Source organism: Calidris pugnax, unplaced genomic scaffold, assembly GCF_001431845.1.
Source record: "Calidris pugnax isolate Ruff unplaced genomic scaffold, ASM143184v1 scaffold25, whole genome shotgun sequence".
In the NCBI taxonomy this organism is placed as follows: Eukaryota; Metazoa; Chordata; class Aves; order Charadriiformes; family Scolopacidae; genus Calidris; species Calidris pugnax.
Window position 1 is genome coordinate 9,393,555 of NW_015090805.1, and position 20,493 is coordinate 9,414,047.

At 39.6% G+C, this 20,493-nt stretch overlaps 1 protein-coding gene across 2 annotated transcripts in view; it reads right to left on the bottom strand.

The window, feature by feature from the left end:
* The window catches only part of MAP3K7CL (MAP3K7 C-terminal like), a 31,261-nt gene extending 15,129 nt beyond the window's left edge, over positions 1 to 16,132 (bottom strand). The window contains exons 1-4 of one of the 2 annotated variants that reach the window (XM_014938039.1): positions 15,767 to 16,132; positions 13,474 to 13,618; positions 12,846 to 12,954; positions 4,107 to 4,165 (exon numbers count right to left, since the gene is read on the bottom strand). In XM_014938039.1, coding sequence (XP_014793525.1) covers positions 4,107 to 4,165; positions 12,846 to 12,915 — 129 coding nt within the window. In that variant the 5' untranslated portion in view covers positions 12,916 to 12,954; positions 13,474 to 13,618; positions 15,767 to 16,132. The remainder of the gene's footprint in view (positions 1 to 4,106; positions 4,166 to 12,845; positions 12,955 to 13,473; positions 13,619 to 15,766) is intronic. The other variant, XM_014938040.1, reaches the window with a different exon arrangement.
* Between the last annotated feature and the right edge of the window lie 4,361 nt (positions 16,133 to 20,493).

Below are 20,493 nucleotides of genomic sequence, written 5' to 3' on the forward strand. Positions count from 1 at the left end.
CAACCTATGCATCCGTATGTGACTTGTGTTCTTCCCTCTTCAGGATCAAACTCCCACCTGGAATAAAGACTTTGACGGAGAAGAGAGAGGGAGACGAACTGAGCAAGCCACAGGAAATGCTGGAACAGGACAGACAGCACACAGGGCATAGTAATGCGGGTACTTAACACTAGATACCTTCCTCTATACTCAGTGACCCAAACAACAAGGCCTTAGATGCTGATGTAGGTGTCTAAAAATAGCAGATAACCCGTAGTAGAGTGTCTGTCAGAGGGGCCACCACCCACTACGCAGCTAATCAAGGAAGCGCCTTCCAAGGCCGAGTCCAACTTTTACACCAGGCAAAGGTTAAGGTTTCCCAATAACAAACTGACAAATGTACCAAGCCTACCCTTGCTGCAGCACCCACCACATTGCTCACACAAGGAGGAGGGGGGGGGAGAGGGGGAAACGATACCAAAGCCCAAATAAGCCAGTGCTTTATCCTCATTCAAAGTGTTGCTCATCAGTGGGAAGCGAATAATTTCCAATACTGCAAACAAAAGGAATTGAAATCGAGAAGTTTGTTAATACGAGCTTTGTTTTGCTGGTAGCATATCAGGAACTTCTTCGTAGTTTTTTTTAATAATGAAGCTGCAAGAGACTAGGCTTTTCCTGCATATCACTTAAACTGCTCTGTTGTCAAATGTAGGGCTTTTGTGTCTCACTGACCACACACTAATTATTTTCTTAAGTTAAAAAAAAAAAACCACAAACAAAAACCAAGACTTTTGAGCTAGAAAATAATTGATATTATTTTCTTACAAATTGCTTCTTGGAATTTGTTCCTCTCAGAGTAGTAGAAAAATGTAATATCCAAAAGGGTAGTTGGAAAAAAAAAATTTGGGTCTGATCTCAGCTAGTAGATCAGAACATCAGCCTGATCATTTTTATTCATCAGAAAGAAGCCATAACTTCCAACTAGGATCATCCTCTAGCAAGAGTCCCGATAGAGAATTAGCTATTTGCAGTTAGTCTCCTAGAAATACCTTGTCTCCAGCCAATCCTACCTCTACTTCTGTAGAGTTGGCAGGGGTGCTTGGACAGCGGGGTTTATTACCCTGTCCGGGGGAGGCTGCACTGAACTTTGCCCTGCCATCGGATACCGGTGCCCAGTGAGTAGGTATGGTAGGATCGTGGTAGGAAAAGTGGGAACACTAGGTAATTCTGCTCAAACAGCCAAGTTGTCTGCCAAGGCCTAACATAGAAGGACAAGGGCTTGCAGCCTAAAACAGAGGTGCAAATTGCTTGGTACTCGGGCTGTGGTCTGCTGCCTGCATGCACAGAATTCTAAGGCTCTGATTTTCCAAGTCACTCAGTGAACTTACATAGCTTTCAAGCTGATTTCAAAATCCAACCTGAAGATCAGCTAATTCAGTCTTTTGTTTGTTTGTTTTTTAAAACAAGTTTCAGAATTTTCCTTTATATGTTTGAAACCTGGGAAGTTATTACTTTTTTTTTTTACATGCCTATTATTATATAGCCACCTACCCAGCATTTCTACTTTGCTTCTTTAAATAAAATACAAATTCTTTTGACTGTATTTATGGCATGGTGATGAAAATCTTGGGGCTCTAGATGTGATAGTCTTATTATGGAAATACGTACCAGCATTCTTACAAATTCAAGCATTGCAGGCTGCTATGTCACAGTTGATTATAGGGTTCATTTACACGACACTTCATGTGTGCTGCTTTATACTAGCTAACGTTGGGATAGAGAAAAGCATGGATGGAATGACAAGGGACACCACCATTTAGTCCTTCTGCAAGTCCTGGTGAAGCCCACGTTGCAGTTTGCTTCTGTAATACAGGAGCTCCCTGTTTCAAAGCTGGTAAGGTTATGTTAGTGTGAAGTGCAACCACATGCTACAAAGGGCTGACCTACCCTCAGCAGTTTGGATAACAGCAATTTGAAAAGTAATTAATAAGAAAATGTAACTAGGTAAATGATAACTTTATTGCAGTTATTGCTTGGTTGAAATTTTAAAGCAGTATAAACAACATGGTTACATTAAATAGTGATAACTTTAAACTGTGATCCAGATGGACAAAAGGAAGGAAATTCAAGTCTTCATTGCTAAAGCTAAATATGCTGTCACCTCTGCATCAGCTCAGAATCCTGTGTTGACTTAACTGCCTCTGGTTGAACATAAAGGCATCTAAATATAAATATGCACATAAGCTTGAAAAGGTAAAAGATGAAGCACTACCACTAACATTATACTTTTGAGTGGTTGAGTCAGCCAGATAGTCCTCATAAGTCTTCCTTTCAACTATCTCAATATTAACAAAAATGTTTCTGAAGGATAATAAAAAGAACATAATCTGAATCAAAGCCTTTGATTGTTTCTCTGAGTTTGTTATCATATTGAGATCATCAGAGTAAAGGAAGGTTCTCTTGAAAAAAATGTCAGGTACTTAACAGACCAAGAGGGTGTACTTAGTGGAATTACTCTAGTGAATACTTAAAAAACTTTTACTGAAGGGCTATAATATCAAGCAGACTTGAATGCTTCCAGAGGAGCAGTTTCAGTCTATCATGAAATTACACATTTAAAGTGCATTGTATGTTCCAGAAATGGGTCATAAAAGTCCTAATAAAAAAATCATCTCTCGGCCTGTAAAGTACCTACATCTAGCACTAGTAATTTTGTTTTTATGTACCAGCAGCAAAATGATAATCATACTTTGCTCTTTTACAGCAGTCTTCACCCACTGATCTCAATGCTCTTTAACAAAAAGGTAAAAATTATTAACCATATTTCAGAGATGAGCAGATGGATGAAGCAACTCCTCCAAGATCACACAATGTGTCACTGACAGAGTTGGAAACAGAATACAGGTTTTTTACCTTCAGTTCAGTGCTTCAGCCACAAAACAATATTGCTTTTCTCAAATTGAATTATTCTGAGGGAAAAAAATATCAATTGTGTGTGCTGTACCAGAAGACCGGTGGAATAAAAAGGCCAACATACTTTCAGTCCGAATCTTAGTTTGCTATTCATTCCTTTAATCTTTCGGAGTTGTGCTTAAGGAACCTGCCCCTATTCTCAGGATCAGAGGGATAGAGCAAAAAGGGTATCTGTCATCCCCCATTCCTTCCTCAGTCATCCTTCTGATGAGAGCAGCAGGAGAGAAAAGTCAGTCCTTTAAGTCAGCAGCCCTCTCACTAGTTGATGGGGACAGGAAGGATGACATCATTGGACAACACGGTCTGCTAATGCCTTTCTCAATTTACACTCAGGAAACAACTGCCTTCATATTGAAATATCAGAGGAAGTCTAAATGCTCCTGGGAAACAGATGATCTGAAGTAGTTTACAAAAGCCAACAAACACTCCAGAACCGCCACAGAGGAAAGGGAAATAATCCCTGGATACAGAGCTGGCTCTCTGCCTGGTGAACCATGGAGTTGCCATCAACTGCCGTCTGATTGTCCAGTATATCGGGGCTCTGTTGTGCTTTGCTGACAAATCGGACCAGTCACAAAAGGATTCACCACTTTTATCCCCTGCTGTCTGCAGACACTGCTAGGGTTGCTGCCTGTGCAGCATGAACTAGAGCAACTTTGTGGAGGCTCTCATCAATCCTGATGACTGGCTTTAGTTATCCAAGATTAGAGATAAAATGGCACTACAGAGTAACACCTTTGCATTCTCTTGCAATGCTTCAGAGAAAGCTGATCATACCGGTCTTAGGAGAGCCTGTAGGCATGAGAATACAATATACCTGTCTCATTCCTTCTCCCATCAAAACCGTAAGAACTCTTTCCATTGCAGAGCAGCACTACATGCTGTGTTTTGCACAGGAGCTATAAAAAATTTAAAAAGCAGCTGAGATCATTAAAATAGTAATTTCCCTGCAATTGGATTAAAAATGTCAAATCAATTTTTCTGCATATCTTGAAAAGACAATATTTTCTTCTATGGAAATATACTCTCATTAAATGTTAATAGGTTAGAGAAGCACCACTGAAAAATTTCACCTTAGTTTAACAACAAGAGGTTTTTTGTCATAACAGATACAGTGAATGTGAAGCAGAATTGTAGTTAAAAATAAAGTTTACCTGCAGCTGCTGATCTAGTTCTGGAAATGCCAAAGGGAAGTTTTCAGAGGAAGCATCATCTAAAAGGTAAATATGATGTTAAATGTCAATGTCTACCAAAACGGGTATTTCACATGATCTGTTTAATGTAGTTCTACATAGCATATATTCACAATAATATTGGGATCCTGCAATCACGTCCACATCTGCTTATCTTCCTCCTCTTGAGATACCTTAACAGACTCCTTGAAAACAGTAATGTGTTGGCAATGAGAAAATGTTTAGGTGCTGGAAAGATAGAAAGCCTATTTCATACTGCAGTGATTAAGAAACAAAACAAAGCCAGTTAGCACAATAGAACATGTGATAATTTAATAAAAACAATAAATCTAAACAGTCTTTCTTCCTGAGCTCTCCATTATGCTGCGAAGTAAAGAACTTTCCAAGGACAGCATTCTCACTACCAAAGAGTTCATCATTTGAATGAAGAGAAAGATATCTTCCCCATCGTAATACAGTGACTTATCAGGGCTAAACCAACAATAACAGAAACCTTTTGTCCCACCACAAAAACATACAAACCAGCCTGGCAACCCTGGAACTAGAAGACTGTTACCTACACAGATGTGATTAGAACAGGGAAGGCATCAGAAATTTCTCCATACTGCAAAGAAATGTCTTTAATCTGTACGTAACAATCTTTATGGGCTAGAGTTAGCTCATTCATGACGACAAGCCAAACTGTGTTTTTATTTATTTATTTATTTTTAGTATGGGCATCCAGCAAAGGTGGGACAGGCTGTGCCAGTTACGTCAGTGTTGTGATGTGGACACCTGCCCACTAGTAGTTGGACCGAGATCAGAAATATGAATCATACTTGGTAGCATCACAGCTAGCCACTGCAATATTTCTTTCTCAGTGACTTTCACACTATCTGTTTTGCATTGGATTGTGATGACTGTTTATGCATCTTACTACAGGTTACGAGAGGTGAAGGGAAGGTTACTATTAGCTAGCTTACAGAGTCACTTATTTGTAATGTGTCAAAATTAAACAAGGATGGCTCTCGTAGGAGAAAATTACTAACATAGGTCAGATCCTGCAACCTGCTCTATGCTGGCCAGCTTGTACCCGACAATAAAACCCCAACAAAATTAAGAGGACCACATATCAAAGCAGGATTCTGAATATACTTAAAGAGCACAGGATTTAAATTATTTGTCAAATATTTATCATCTATTTATCCTGCTCTTGGTGGTCGTACAGCAAAGTAGGTTAGGGGGAAAAAGTAAAATAAGTTCCCTTGTGCTATGAAGAATATGAAGAATAAATATACCGTCTAACATACAATCAGAGCCTTACTTTAACTAACATAGTTAGAGTTGGGCATCTCTAAGATGTGATGCCCAGAGAAGGAAAAAAAATTATATAAAAGTAATACAGAGGGCAAAAGCAAAAGCTTTTGAACTTCCTCGGAAAACAAAGTCCTGTATTTTCATGGGGGAGGGGTCTTGCTAGTATTATCAAAAGACCATACCTGCCCACTGCCCCCTTCATTATTTCACACTATGTCACAAACATGTCCATTCTGAAAAATACTTTAATTGTATAGAACTGTATCACACTGCTATGCAAGTGTTTACCTTTGATTTGCTGTTGCTTTCTTGTACAATATTTAAAAATAGATTAACATTCTAAAAGAAGAAAGATGAATCATATGGCAAGGCTAAAAGGAAGGACGGAATAGGACTCAGTCCGCCCAGGGGTACAGCTGCTCTGCAAATATTTGGCTGAATAGCTGTTAAATATTCTGACAGAGATATTGGACCAGAGTCGTGGACAGCAGTTAAGCTGCTATTTGTTTTGACAATTCCACCAGCACAATCTTTGGTGCAGTAGCTTTAAGGAGGGATCTCAAACATTTTTAACTTAAGAAAAGCAAAGCGAAAGGAACCCCAAGAATTTTAAGGAAACATCAGACAATAATTGCTTTTTCAATGCATTGGCTAGTAACAAGCAAACAAAACTAATGCAGTCAGAATATCAGAAAATACACTGGATTGTTTTCAGAAAAGAACCACTAAAAAAAGTGTTTGGAAATACTTTAAAAATGATGGACTAGAGAGAGAAATTACTATAGAGGAAATCCTTTCAATAAACAGATGTTCCATGCTTATTTTTTGAACTCAAGTGACTGAGTCAATGGTACTAAAAATAGAACATATTGGTATCCTAACCATTATGGCATACCATAGTACATTTTATAATGGGCCTGCCCTAGCATCTATTGAACAGCTGCTAGGGTTTTTTTTAGTTATGCTAGTTTAAGGCCTGTTTAAATCATCATCTGATGTGCAGAACATCATCAAGAAAAGTCAGAGACTTCAGTGGTTTGAAATTTTTCTGAGTTCTTAATTCTCTTATGCTCCTTTGAAATTTTCAGCTGAAGCATCCAGTTTACAAAAAATAACAGAAATCCTCAAATCTACCTGCAATCTTTCTTCCCACAAAAAGAACAACAAAAAACTTTCCCCACAGCTTCCAGTGAAATAAATTACTGCATCAAGTCAGTCTGTATTTTATTGTTGTCAAAGTAACAACCACAACAGCAACAACAAAAATCACTGTGTAAAAATGGAGCATGTTTAGATTTCACACAACGGGAAAGCAAATGACAGCAGTTATTTGGCTCGTAAAATGTTTTTGAGAATATTTTCAGAAAGTCAAGCAGAATGATAAACTCTTTCATTTTCTTCCAAAAGAATCACTATTGCCCTTACAAGCTTGAACACTGGGTGTTAGGCAGGAGATCAGACAAAATCACATTGGCTTCTAGTCTTAAAAATCTATGACTCTGAAAATCAGAAACATTGAAAATGCCTGAAATGTCAAAGAAAAAGTTCTGAAGATCAAAACACTCTCTCAACTATCTCCTTATCTGTCTGTATATGTTCTTTTATATTCTACATCTCCTTAAGTAGACAATAGAATTCAGAAATTTCTCTTTTTCTCTTTTTACCAATTTATTATCAGTATTTAATGAGTTCTTAGATTGTTATAAGGAATCACTGATATAATCAAAGACACCCCCCTTCATAAAAAAGTTAGTGGCTTTTCTGTACCACAAAACCCTGAAAATAACTAGGCTGATTAATCACCAGATAAAAACAGCATCTCATCCCTGTGGTCACTATTTTTCTGTTCCCTTCCCAGTCACTTGTAAAGCAAAGGATGTATAATTCAGGATGGTTGTTGAAAATATATTTTGTTTAAAAATAAAATATATAAAAAAATCAGAGACTGCAGCTTGCTGCACCTGAAAATGAGTCAAGATTCTGGTCAAAACAGAACAAGAAATGAGGAAAAACATACATGTAATTGTTATGGCCATCCCAGAAAACTCAATAGCATGAACCTGTGATGTGAAAGAGTCAGATCAGGGACTTAATCACAGCCACCTAAGTTAAAGTATCTGTTGCATGATGACCCTATTTAAAAGTGCACTAAAGGTAAAGACCTGTACCCTGATTACAAGATACACACACATGCAGTTGATGTTTTTTTAACCAAAAACTTGGTTCATGTGTATGGAATAGTTTGACTTTCATGTTTGTTTCATCAGGGTCATACATTTGCTTTGCTTGTTACTAAAAACCCATTATAACAGAGAGTATCTGAGGGAGGGTCCCTGGGGAAATCACTTCCTCCTTTTGCTTTCCATCAACTGAGCTGAGACAAAGTACCCTTCTATGTCAGAGCCAGCTCTCTGACCATTCCTACAGAAAAACTAACAGCGTAACAAAAGAACAAGCTCCCTAAGTATGCTGCGCAGCCAACGCACCTTTGGGCTGAAATGCTGAAAAGGGCAGCTTTGTGTAAGAAGAGCAAGGCTAAGCTGCTCAGCCTTCACTGTCCAGATGAGCTCTTGTCTATCTGCTGACAGCACCTACTAATACAAATGTATTGTGCGATAGAGATCCACACAAGCCATCTGATTTAGAAGGCTGAACTGTATTAAGACTGCTTGTCTCCATACAAAAGGTTTACTACTTATCAGTGATGTCCTCATACATTCAGTCCCCTGCTATATATTAGTGTTGCACATTTGAGAATGAGTCATGCCTTCTGGAAGGCTTTAATTATTTAATCATGTTCCAGCTTTCTGGAGATTCCAATAGCCCAGACCTCCATCGTGTAGATGAACAAGCAAAATCCCTCACTCTCGGCTGTCTGACTGACACGATGTCTGGGACAATGAACACCCCAGTCTCTTCCTATATGGCTGCTCCACTTAGCTGAGCTGTGGGCTATGGGTGATAGTTAATGAATAAATACTTTAAGAACAACATCTGATTTACTTGCAGTACAAACTCACAAATTACAGTTTCTCTAGGATCTTCGCAAAGATAGACAGAAATAGAACATAAAAATTTAAATGTGTTGAAAGCACATTAAGGTTGCTAAATCAAGCACTCAAAATTTAGGAAATGCCAATCACGGCTCTGCTTCCTTGAGTAACTGAGTTATGATCCAGTCTTTAATTATACAATCAGGTACTATTTTTTTCTCCTACGTGCGTGGGCAAGTGTGTTCAGATCTCTTCCTCCTAAATTAAAGAATTAAATTGGTAACATAAGTAGGCTGTTATCCTGTAAGTGGATCAGCCCTCGCACAGGAAAAGTGCTCAAACCCAACTGCAAGCACTGCAATTCGGAGCTGGACAACAATGGAAAACGGTGTACCGGGTCCAGTCTTGGTCCTAGGAGGGTGGTGAGATCCAGCAGCTCCAGCCCTGGTTACTGACAGATAAGCATAGACTCATCGAGTTTGTCCTGGAAGGCTGTGTGGCTAAGTGACTGAGACTTGGCACTGCCGCCTGAAGCTCCCGGGCTTCTATTCACAGCCCTGCCTGACATGACCTCACACAACCTCGCAGTTACCTCACTTGTAAAATAGTGGGGAATGGTCACTGCCTCGCCCAGGAATAGGCTATGAAGGCTTGCTCAATAATAAGAGTTGTGGGCCTCCCCAAAATAGAAATGGCCCAAAACAGAAATCATAAGAGCAAAACTCTCCTACTCCATATACCTTCATTTAAGACTGAGGAATGCACAGACACTATTGTTCTGAGAGTATCTCACCTAAGTTCCTGTCTAATTTCCCAAAGATCAAGCCACTTACTTGAAGTTGGGTGTAGTTTTAGGAAACTAGCTTTGTAAATTTTAGCCATATATTTTAGCAACCCTCACTGGTTTTCAATCAATACATTATCTGCTGAAAAGCCTCTGTTGCCATTGCAGCAAAAATGAGGATGGATTAGGGATTTGAAGGTTGCTATTGAAGAAGCAACCATTGCAAAAGAGTCTTGCATGATCAACTATGAATGAAAAAAATTTCTTCATGGCCACTAGGATAACAAAGGTGTTAAAGGAGTAAAATAAGCAATTTGCTATGCTTGCAGAAATATTACGTTGTTCCACTGTCTGTCAGTTTTATTAGAAGATTTATGGTTTGCCTTTGTTATCAGTGATTCTTCTGAAGAGTGCTATCAGAGGTAGACTAATTTCAAACAAAAGAAATTACTTACAATTTCAAACCCAGTCATTTATCATCACATGTCACTGGCAGAACCTTTCAGCTAGATTCAAGCTTTTATTCTAGGAGGGAAGGCGAAGAGATGTTTACCTGTAAACCTTCCCCTAGAACTATTATACAAAACAGATCCACTTGTCTAAATTTAATACAATTCCTCTTATAATCATTGTATCTTAATATGTTCGGTAAATAAGAGTTAGCAATATGAATTAGGACAAATTGAATTCATTGGTTTAATTAAAATGATGTTGATAAACTACAACAAACTTTCTATTTTGGAACACTAAATTTTGGAACACCATATTCACTTTAATTTGCATTAGTTTCAAGTGATATAAAAGAGGCTGAATAATATGATAATACGTTTCAAATTCATTAATTTAAAATGGTAGCTTAAGTCAAACTGGTGCATTATGGTGTGCAGACACACCCTGGGAAACCTATGTTTGATGCCAGCTTAGTGAACTTGAGTAAAAGAGCCAAACATAGCAATCTATATATACAGGAATAAGAGATACACAATAAAACTGTCTTCTTATATAGCACCCGCTGATGGGCTGCTCCTGAGACTTTTAAGGAACTGGTTAGCTTACTTTCACATTAAAAATACTGCAGAAAGCTGGCCAGGATTTCAGTCATCAGGTGTTGACTGACAAATAATATTAACACAATTAAATTATTTCTTGTACACTCAGGCAAAGCCAACTCCAATCTTGTAGGTCAGTTAACACAAAGTAATCTCTTCTTATGAGTTGAGAGTAGTTTCTCCTTTCGCTGCTCCTCACACCCACTGCTTGGTTACAATCCTAGCCAGTGAGATAATCACCACCCAGAAGAAACATTCCAATTCCCCTTTTTATATCTAGTTATGCTGCCAGTTCCTCCTAGTAAGCAGTTGTACAGCCTACGGAAGGAGAATGCAGCCTTTCTTGGTGAAATCTGTCACTGTGCCTTTTAAGTGAGGTAAAATGGAAGGAAAAGCTTAAGTCAGACAGATTCCCTCACCACTTAGCCCTGGTGAAGAACTTTTTGAATACACCCTTGCACTACATGAGCCTCACCTGATGCTTTACTATCACACTTACATCAGCTAACTCCTGTTTGAACTGAAAACAAATATCCTTGCCAAGGAGAAAAAAAGACTAAAGAAATATTAAAAAAATAAGGAGGGAAAAAAAAGCCAAGTATGGAATACCTAAAGGTCTATCTGCTAAAAGCTTTTGCTACTCATCTTAAAAAAAAAAGTGTTAAACACTTACTTGTACTCTTGATTTTCAAACCTGATAAAAGTTTATTTCCTTTGCCTTCTTAAAATATATCAAATATAATAACCATGTTCAGGCTTATCACTAAGAGCAAGAGCGGAATTCTTGTGACGTGGTAAAACACTCTGTGGGTTTAGACCTCCTGGTAGCCCCCAAGGGGATGTGCTATTTGCTATTTGCTATTTAGTTTTATCAGTATAGGTTCACTTTGCTATTTGCTATTTAGTTTTATCAGTATTCAGAGAGATCCTGGATTGCATAGTGTAGGAACACTTTTATATATACAATAAAGGACTCAAAATCATGGAAAAGTTTAACAAAATGTAGCAGAAAAAGACTACCTTTCTGTAATTGAGTTTATTTCTCTAAATGTTAAGAGAGAGGCTGAAATTATTACCAGGATAGAAAAGTAAAAAATAAAGTATGATGCAATGTTAAGGAAGCTGGGCTTCCTGCCTTTCATGTCCTCTTCTTCCAAGCTATTCACAACCTTGTCATTTCCTACTGCCGTCTCTTGTCACAAACCACTCTACCCTCTTTGATTTTCCCATGGTCTCAGCTTTCCCTGACGTGTTTTCAATGTCTCACATAAGCATTTTTTTCCATAATTTGTAAGAGCAGTCCCCTTTCTTTTACATTTCTCTTCAAAACCTATCTTTGCCATAATTCCTGTAAGAAATTTGCCATGTTACTATATCTTGAGAGATGAGAATGATTCCTTATTACTTTTTATATTAAAAATGTAATTACCAGATTATTTTGTTTTATGAAAAAGGGTACATAGATAGCAACATGTGCCACTTTATATTCCTTGTCCCAGTATTTCTGTGCCACTCATCTTTAGGAGCTGAAAGTTATGTGCAATAACATATGAAGATGTTTGTTTTTAAATTCACTTAGAGAATGAGATTCTATTTCAGTCTTGTAGCTGCAAATTAATGTTAAACTACAGTCAGCTAGGAAAGATAATGCATATTCTAAAATATTTTTAAAATGAGAAAGTTGTATTTAAGGTGAGACTCTATTCACACAGAGCTCAGGAAGTGGCCTCACACGTTATGCTGCAATGCATACCATCCCATAAAGCACTCATCAACAGTGAGTTTCAGTTATCATTACCAGAGATTCTTATATTTCATGCCATAAACACATCTCAACCCTGAGTTGAGGTGCTCACCTTTAGCAACGGCACAGTCAACCTTTTTTGGGATGCTTCCCAGCTTCCAATTTACTTTACTTCATTCTGTCTTTTGCCATTTGGCAACAGCTCTCTAGACCTTAATAATATTTAAGGTGCAAACTAAGAATATCCATCTGTTCAAAAGGCCAGAGGGTCCATGTATTACAGGGCATGTTTGGAGAAATTAATGCTCCATCAGCACTAGCTGACAGGATAAGCCTCAATGAAATTTCTGCTGCTTTCTCAGGGAACATGCCATGTGGGGCATCCGTTTCCTGAAACCTTTCACCAAGCTGGGCACGTGTGGCACTTTCCAACCTTCCTGCTGAAGGGAAAGTCTCTTCCTGCTCTAGCCTCATCCTGCCTCATCCTCAGTACAAAATGTCCTTTTACTTTCCTTGTTGTAAAATTCCTTAAATCAGACATACTGCATATGCAGATAAATGTGACAGTTAATTACAGTCCTAAGTATATTCCATAAACCACTAAAAGAAAGCTAAGATCTAAACTGTCAGTCTAGTGGCTTTAGTCTAATGAAATCGTTAATGGAAACATTAAAAGTTATCAGACAGGAAAAATGATCACATGCTACCACTCAGGAAAAAAACCCACCCATACATAATACTGGACTCCATTTGATATTGTAAACACTGGTTAAGAACATGTAAAATTTAAAAGCAATTACTTCATTGTGGTTTACTCCATAAATTGAACTGTACCTGGGGAGTCATTCAGGCTGAAGGCAATTCGTACTGGCTTATCAGCAGGTACCCTGGCGGTGGTGATCATGTGGGCACTTGAGTCAATGTTTTTACTTGTTTGTTCCAGCTGCAACAATACAAACAATATATTCATTATAGACCATGTGACACCATTCAATAAATGAGTTTTAATGCTTCTTATGCATTCACATGAGAAGCATTCTCATTCTAGCTAAGCAGCGTTTAGAATCAAAGTCAAGGGAGCGCCATCTCATTTTTCCATTTAAAAAGGATTTAAGTGAAATTCAGTGCAGAGACTGCCTTTCTTTTGCTATTTACAGGTTAGAAAGAACGATGGCAAAGGAAGCTTCCCCTCTCCTCACCTGCTTGCTCCCCGCCATTGCCCCTTCAGCAAGCCTTGACTCGTGGCAATGCTGCCGGGTTCTGAAGGTGAAGAAGGAAGAAGGGGTGGGGAGTTGAGAGTAACACGACCCCAAGCCTGCCATGTGATTGGAAACGTGCACACCACTCCACAGGGTGTCAATGGGGAGGTACCCATCCTCCTACCTTCCACCCATACTCCCCCAGTCAAACTCTGCCTCACAGTCACACACTTAGTGGTCAGAAAGTTACGGGGTCTCCAAACCTTGGTGGTGATTCTTCACTGGAACTCTGGGCAGGTGTAGGGCTCTATCTGCATGGGTTTGACTCCTGGATCGGGACCTTGCTCAGTCCTCGGGCTTTCTTCTGAGACCACCAATTCCAGAAAGTGCTTTTACTGAGATGAAACCCTGTCCATTAAGAAAACTGCTAGTTCATTTCAAGCAGGGCACTAAACAATTGTTTAGCAACAAAAGAATTAGCTACTACTGATCCCTAATGGTACAATTAAAGCATCTCTGAACACTCAAAAGTTGTACTCAGAGCTCTACATGTATATTTAACATTTTGAATCAACGGTTTTGGTTAAACTCTATTAAATAGCTGAACACAAACTTAATCTCTTTGTATATCTAGCATAAAGCTGCTAAAATTCACAGATAGTAATCTTCTGATTAGCTCCATGTGTGGAGAACGTGAAGTCAGTGGGACTTCATGCACGCAAAAGATCTGCCCATAAAGAAATTATTTTAGGACTGAAGACTATGCTATCCAGAGTGCATTGTATCCATACCAACTATGTGGACAATTACAAGAGTAGCTTTTAAATTACCATAAAAAATCCTCAGTCAATTAGAAAACAGATTCCTCAGGAAAATACAATGAATTTAGTAAAAGTTGTACCACACGTCAGTAGACAACAGAGCATTTAGCTAGTTTCTAAAAACCATTTTCCAAAGGCAATAGTCTTGCAGTTTTTCAGTAAAGTAGCTATTGTATTGTATGGAAAGCCCAGCAATTCATTCTAATTTACACTTAATTATTTGGCAGTCTCATAAAGTCAATAGAACAGAACAATATTTCAGGATTATAATCTTCCTTGGTGATGCACAAGTGAATCAAACACTTCCCTGGCATCACCACCTTGTAAACAGTGGAAGAGTATCAAATTTGCATTTGGCCCATTAATTTCAGCATCTATTTTTTATTTGTTTTATTTGTCTTAATATTTAGCTAGCAGAGTGATACCATTACTCTATAGCAATGCTGCACAAGAATTTATTAGTTGAAGTGCATAATCTTTTCTTAAAATGACAACAAATAATCTAAAATAATTTCTTTGAATAAATTTTATTCAGAGCCGAGTGTGTCTCTCTCTAGTAACACATGAAAGATATCAGGGATTGTTCTTTATTCCCCATGATTAATAATCAAGACATACAAAAATTGAAGTTATATCTATTGGGCAAAGACAAAGAAAAGTCTACTAAACTGCCGCAATGTGTATTTTTGGACTCAGGAAAGGATCTTTGGAGTCAACTGAAATATTCTATTTTGAAGTCCATTGCATCAGACTAAATAACTTTTACCTTCTGAGCATTATTGATATTTTTCCCCTCCAGACCTTCACTTTATAAGAAACATCTGAGACATCTCATTGTTTTTAAAAAACAACAGAACTACAGATCCAAAATTCTTTATCATATTTCCCTTCCATACCTCCCAATACAAGGTAAAGAAAAAAAAAAAAAAAAAAAAGATATTTCAAGTGATAAGCACACTGTTGAAAGAAGGCTGTTCATCATTCTGTTTTGGTGGTACACATCCCCCTGACATCTGCTTACTGTCTCAGGTGGTCTCCCACACAAGAATATACCTAACATTTCATATCATAGCCTAAGAAGCTAAAATGATGCATTCTGCTAGAGTTTTTAAAGTTGCCATAACAATATTGCTAGGAGTAAATATGTTGTCTTATCCCAGCCACATACTCTGTGGTCTGCAATGTCTTTAAATTACCTCTTTTAACCGCCTACTATGTGAGAGCAAAAATCAATACCCCTTCAATAAGCAATGGTGAATTCTATCATAACACAAAAGAGAGTTTTCATTTTATTCCAATCCACAAAATAAAAAACCCTCATCCTCATACACAGCAATTACCCTGCTATCAATTTTTTTTTTTATATTGCATTTATGCCTTCACTCCTTTTTGTCCAGAATCCTCAAGCTCTTCATCACAAAAAGCAATCACAGAGAACGGAGAGGGATGGAAGCAGCCTGTGTGCGAACGAGATGATACAGGAAACACGCAGACAGACTGCCCCCAATTCCACACCTGCTTTCTCCATGCATGAAGAACAATTTCTCTGTAGACAGAGATGAGGGTGAGTGGGCAACCTGGAACCTGATGAGATTTAATGAGCAGCTCTCTTCTTCACAACAATTGCCTATAGAACTGGCTGCTGTTTCTCCATAAAAAAATCTGCAGCAGAACTCAGATTAAGTGCTGTTAGAGCTCTATCAATTTAGTTCAGTTTTCACACCTGTTGCCTTACCTCACTTAGCGGAGTGTCTGCACTTGTATAATCCAGGGCCAGCCACTGCCTTGGCTTGTCGTTGCCTTTATGGAGTAAAGCTTCAATAAAAGAAAAGGCTGCACCTGCTGCATAGCAACAAACTGACAAGGTCTGAGAAGCTGAGACAGCTGTCAGGGCAACATGCTGCTACCTGCACTTCCCATAGGCTTTGCCGTCCCAAAAGATCACCCTTTTCCGCTTTTCTCCACAATTCCGCTTTTCCTTCCTCTCCTTGCCAGTGACGAGGGATTATGATGCTGTCACGCTTCAGGGAGGAAAAAATCCTTCTGTCACAGGCATTATTAAGCAGCAAACTGTGGCGAGCCCAAGATTTTTAATTCATTAGTCCTGGCAAACCTAAAATACAAACAGACTTGCTTCATAGGACAGGAATGTTTTCAGCATGACCCAATCAGTGTCTGTGTCTATTCCAGCAAACTGGCAAAGATAGCATGACTCCAGTCAGCAAAAATGTCTGCAGCTCCAATCAGCTCGGGCTGACACTGCCAACTTGGACCGGCTACAAGCGAACTATCAAGTGATAGCAGCGACTATCAAAGCTAACAACAAGGGATGGGCTTGGCGCGTTAGGCTGGGTTCATGTTGGCTCTGGTCAAGCCGGGCTTGTCTCATAGCAGAAGGTACAGCCCTGCTCTTGGGAGGAGGCAACGGGCAAGTTTCAGAATGTGTACGCTGTGAAAGCAGATGTATTTATAGATGAGCTGGCGATGGCACTGATAGCCCAGGCTGACTAAATCAGACGGTTGACTGAAGGCGGAGGATTTTCTAGTGCGATTTCGGATAGCTTTTCTCGGGTCTGAAACCACAGGCAAGCAATTAATAGGTAAATCTCGAAGTATCACAAGAGAGATCAATTTCTTCGGGTTAAACTTTTGTTTTCTGTAGCTGTATCATGCACATGCACTGCCTACATGACTTCTTTGATTGACTGCTATCACAGCCATTAGAACAAATGGAGAAAAATGGAGAACAATTATGGAATGATTATACAGAATATCTGTATATCTGTTGTTCTGTGCTTGAAAAGAGGTCCCCCTTTTATATTTCAAAATTTATTTTGAAGGTATATTTGAAATTTTAAAATTCCAAATGGAAAATGTTTATCTAACCCAGATCTCCTGTGCAGGCACATCACTAGATTCTCTTGGCTCAGCTGACATATAGAGAGGTTGCAGGACAAATAGAGATGTGAAGGTCTGAAGTTAAATTTTCATCCTTCCTCACCCTCTCACCTTCTGGCCCTAGCCCAGGATTGATCTAATCAGTGCAAATCTCAGGAATATTTTAAAATTCCAAATGGAAAAGGTTTATCTAACCCAGATCTCCTGTACGGACACATCACTAGATCTCTTGGCTCAGCTGACATATAGAGAGGTTGCAGGACAAATAGAGATGTGAAGGTCTGAAGTTAAATTTTCATCCTTCCTCACCCTCTCACCTTCTGGCCCTAGCCCAGGATTGATCTAATCAGTGCAAATCTCAGGAAGCCAGCAGTTGCCCTTGTGGCCTCAAAAGACCTTTTTCATACTTTGAAATGACTGAACTGCAAAGATATTCTACCCACACTGCCTTTCCCCAGCAACGACCCAGGAGGGTATCAGACAGCTACACCATTAGTGAAGTATCTGGTGAGGCCGTCATTTTAACTGCAGTGTGATTTCAGAGCAGACTATGGGCTCTGACCCAAAGAGTTAGCGAGAAGCGGGACTGCACCTCTGACTATGCTGACCATTTTCTCTTTTCTCGATGTGTTCCTGAAAAGATTGAGGGTTCCTCCCTGTATGTCTTCTTTGGAAGGGGAGGGAGAGAGATTTGTCTCTGATCACAACCACTATTGCAAATAACATTCTACAGCTCAATACCATCAGCAGTTGATATTGATCTCCAGCTCCATGCCCAATTACTGTGAAGGTACTTGTTTGAAGATGCAGAAAATCCTGGCTCCAATGAAATCACTAAAAATGTTCTGCTTCAGCTTCAATGGAGCCAGAGTTTCCCCCAAATCAAAAGATCCTCTTCTGCTTTGTACGGACAGATAGTATTTAGGTGGCAGGAGTGCCTTCATTACGTGTCGTTGCAGTAAAGCCTAAAAAAGCCTCTCTATGTAAAGTCTTAAGACATAGAAAATCTTCAATAGCCATGACAGCAAGGGTGTTGGACTGAAATGATGGCTGAATAGCCTATGGGTGGTTTTACCAGATGGCTCTGACACTCCACGTTTCCAGACCGACAATTTACTTGTACTCAGCTTAAATGGTATGTGCATTCAAAAATTGAGTTCATAATCATTTTATCATAGAATCATAGAATGGTTAGAGCTGGAAGGGACCTTAAGGATCATCTAATTCTAAACCCCATGCCGTGGGCAGGGACACCTCCCACTAGACCAGGTTGCTCAAAGCCCCATCCAGCCTGGTCTTGAATACCTCCAGGGATGGGGCAGCCACAATTTCTCTGTGCCTGTTCCAGGGTTTCATCACCCTCATAGTGAAAAATTTCTTCCTGATATCCTAATATCCTAAATCTACCCTCCTTCAGATTTAAAACCATTACCCCTTGTCCTATCACTACACTCCCCATCTTTGCTGTTGGCCCCCTTCAGGTACTTGAAGGCTGCTGTAAGGTGTCTCCGGAGCCTTCTCTTCTCCAGGCTGAACAACCCCAACTCTCTCAGCCTGTCTTCAAGGAGAGGTGCTCCAGCCCTCTGAGCATCTTCGTGGCCCTCCTCTGGACTCATTCCAACAGGTCCATGTCCTTCTTATGTTGGGGGCTCCAGAGCTGGATGCAATACTCCAGGTGGGATTGCCAGAGAGTGGAGTAGAGGGGGAGAATCACCTCCCTTAACCTGCTGGCCACGCTTCTTTTGATGCAGCTTGGGATGCAGTCAGCTTTGTGGGCTGTCAGCGCACATTGTCAGCTCATGTTGAACTTCTCATCCACCAACACCCCCAAGTTCTTCTCCTCAGGGCTTTTCTCAATCCATTCTCCACCCAGCCTGTATTTGTGCTTGGAATTGCCATGACCCAAGGACCTTGCACTTTGCCTTGTTGAACTTCATGAGGTTCACATGGGTCCATTTCTCAAGCCTGTCCAGGTCCCTCTGGATGGCATGCCTTTCTTCCAGCATGTCAACCGCACCACACAGCTTGGTGGTGTTGGCAAACTTGCTGAGAGTGCACTCAATCCCACTGTCCATGTTGCCAACAAAGATGTTAAATAGTACCGACCCCTGAGGAGGGCCACTCACCACTGGTCACCATCTGGGCATCACGCTGTTGACTGCAACTCTTTGAGTGTGGCCATCCAGCCAATTCCTTATCCATTGGTCCATCTTTCAAATCCATGCCTCTCTAATTTAGAGACAAAGATGTCATGCGGGACAGTGTCAAATGCCGTGTACAAGTCCAGGTAGATGATGTCAGTTGCTCTTCCCTTGTCCACCAATGCTATAATGCTCTCACAGAAGGTCATTAAATTTGTCAGACGCAATTTGCCCTTAGTGAAGCCACGTTGGCTGTCACTAATTCCCCCCAATCCTTTTGCATGTGCCTTAGCATAGTTCCAGGAGGATCTGCTCCATAATCTTGTCAGGCACAGAGGTGAGACTAACTGGCCTGTAGTTCCCTGGGTCTTCCTTTTTTCCCTTTTTAAAAATGGGGGTTATGTTTCCCCTTTTCCAGTTGGTGGGAAATTCACTGGACTGCCATGACTTCTCAAATAGGATGGATAGTGGCATGGCAGTTTAAGCCACCTGTTCTTAGGACCCGCAGATGAATCTCATCAGGTCCCATGGACTTGTGCACCTTCAGGTTCCTCAGGTGGTCTTGAACATGGTCTTCTCCTACAGTGGGCTGTTCCTCATTCTTCCAGTCTCTTTGCCTTCTGCAACTCTGGTGATGTGGCTAGAGCCCGTGCCAGTGAAGACCAAGGCAAAATGTTATGTTTTGTATCCATTGTATACATGTATTCATGTTTTTTAAATGTCAGCGTTTCTAGTTAAATCTGTATTACTATGCATACTTTACAAAAGAAAGTGGAATCATCTGTATTTCACTTAATATGCTTGTAAGGGATGTGCTGCTCCCGAAAGCTAGGGATCATGTGCTAAGATACCAAAATTCCACAAACCAAAAGGCCGCTAATTTGCATTTATATATCAGTTCCGTGCTTTATACAATGATTAGTCACCTGAAACTACTACTTTACGGAAGGCAGGATATTTTTAAAATGTGAGAATATTAGAGCATTCTGTGTACAGAATATTAAATTTCAAGCATCAGGATGAACGAATTGACAGTAACTGTTTTATCATCTGTTTATTACTGGGGCTATGGTGCTAAACCCCTCAACAATTTGTATTCAAACAGCACATTTTAAAAAGTTCTCTGAATTACTTTATAACAATAAACTAGGGAAGATATCAATTTTAAACAACAGGGTGCTTTACTTCCATGACGTGCCCATATTAATAGTCAAAGGCATTTTAACTCTGGGGTAGGGATAAATCCCACTTCTCTTATTCACTAAGTGACTAAAATCTGCACATCTAAGAAAATTTCTCTCCTATTTATTGCAACACAAAAAATGCTTCTTTATAACAGGTTGCACGTATACCTTACAGTCAACTTTCTGAAAATTACAGAATGCTGATAATTCCAGGTTTGGGGTTTTTTTGTGGGAGAGCA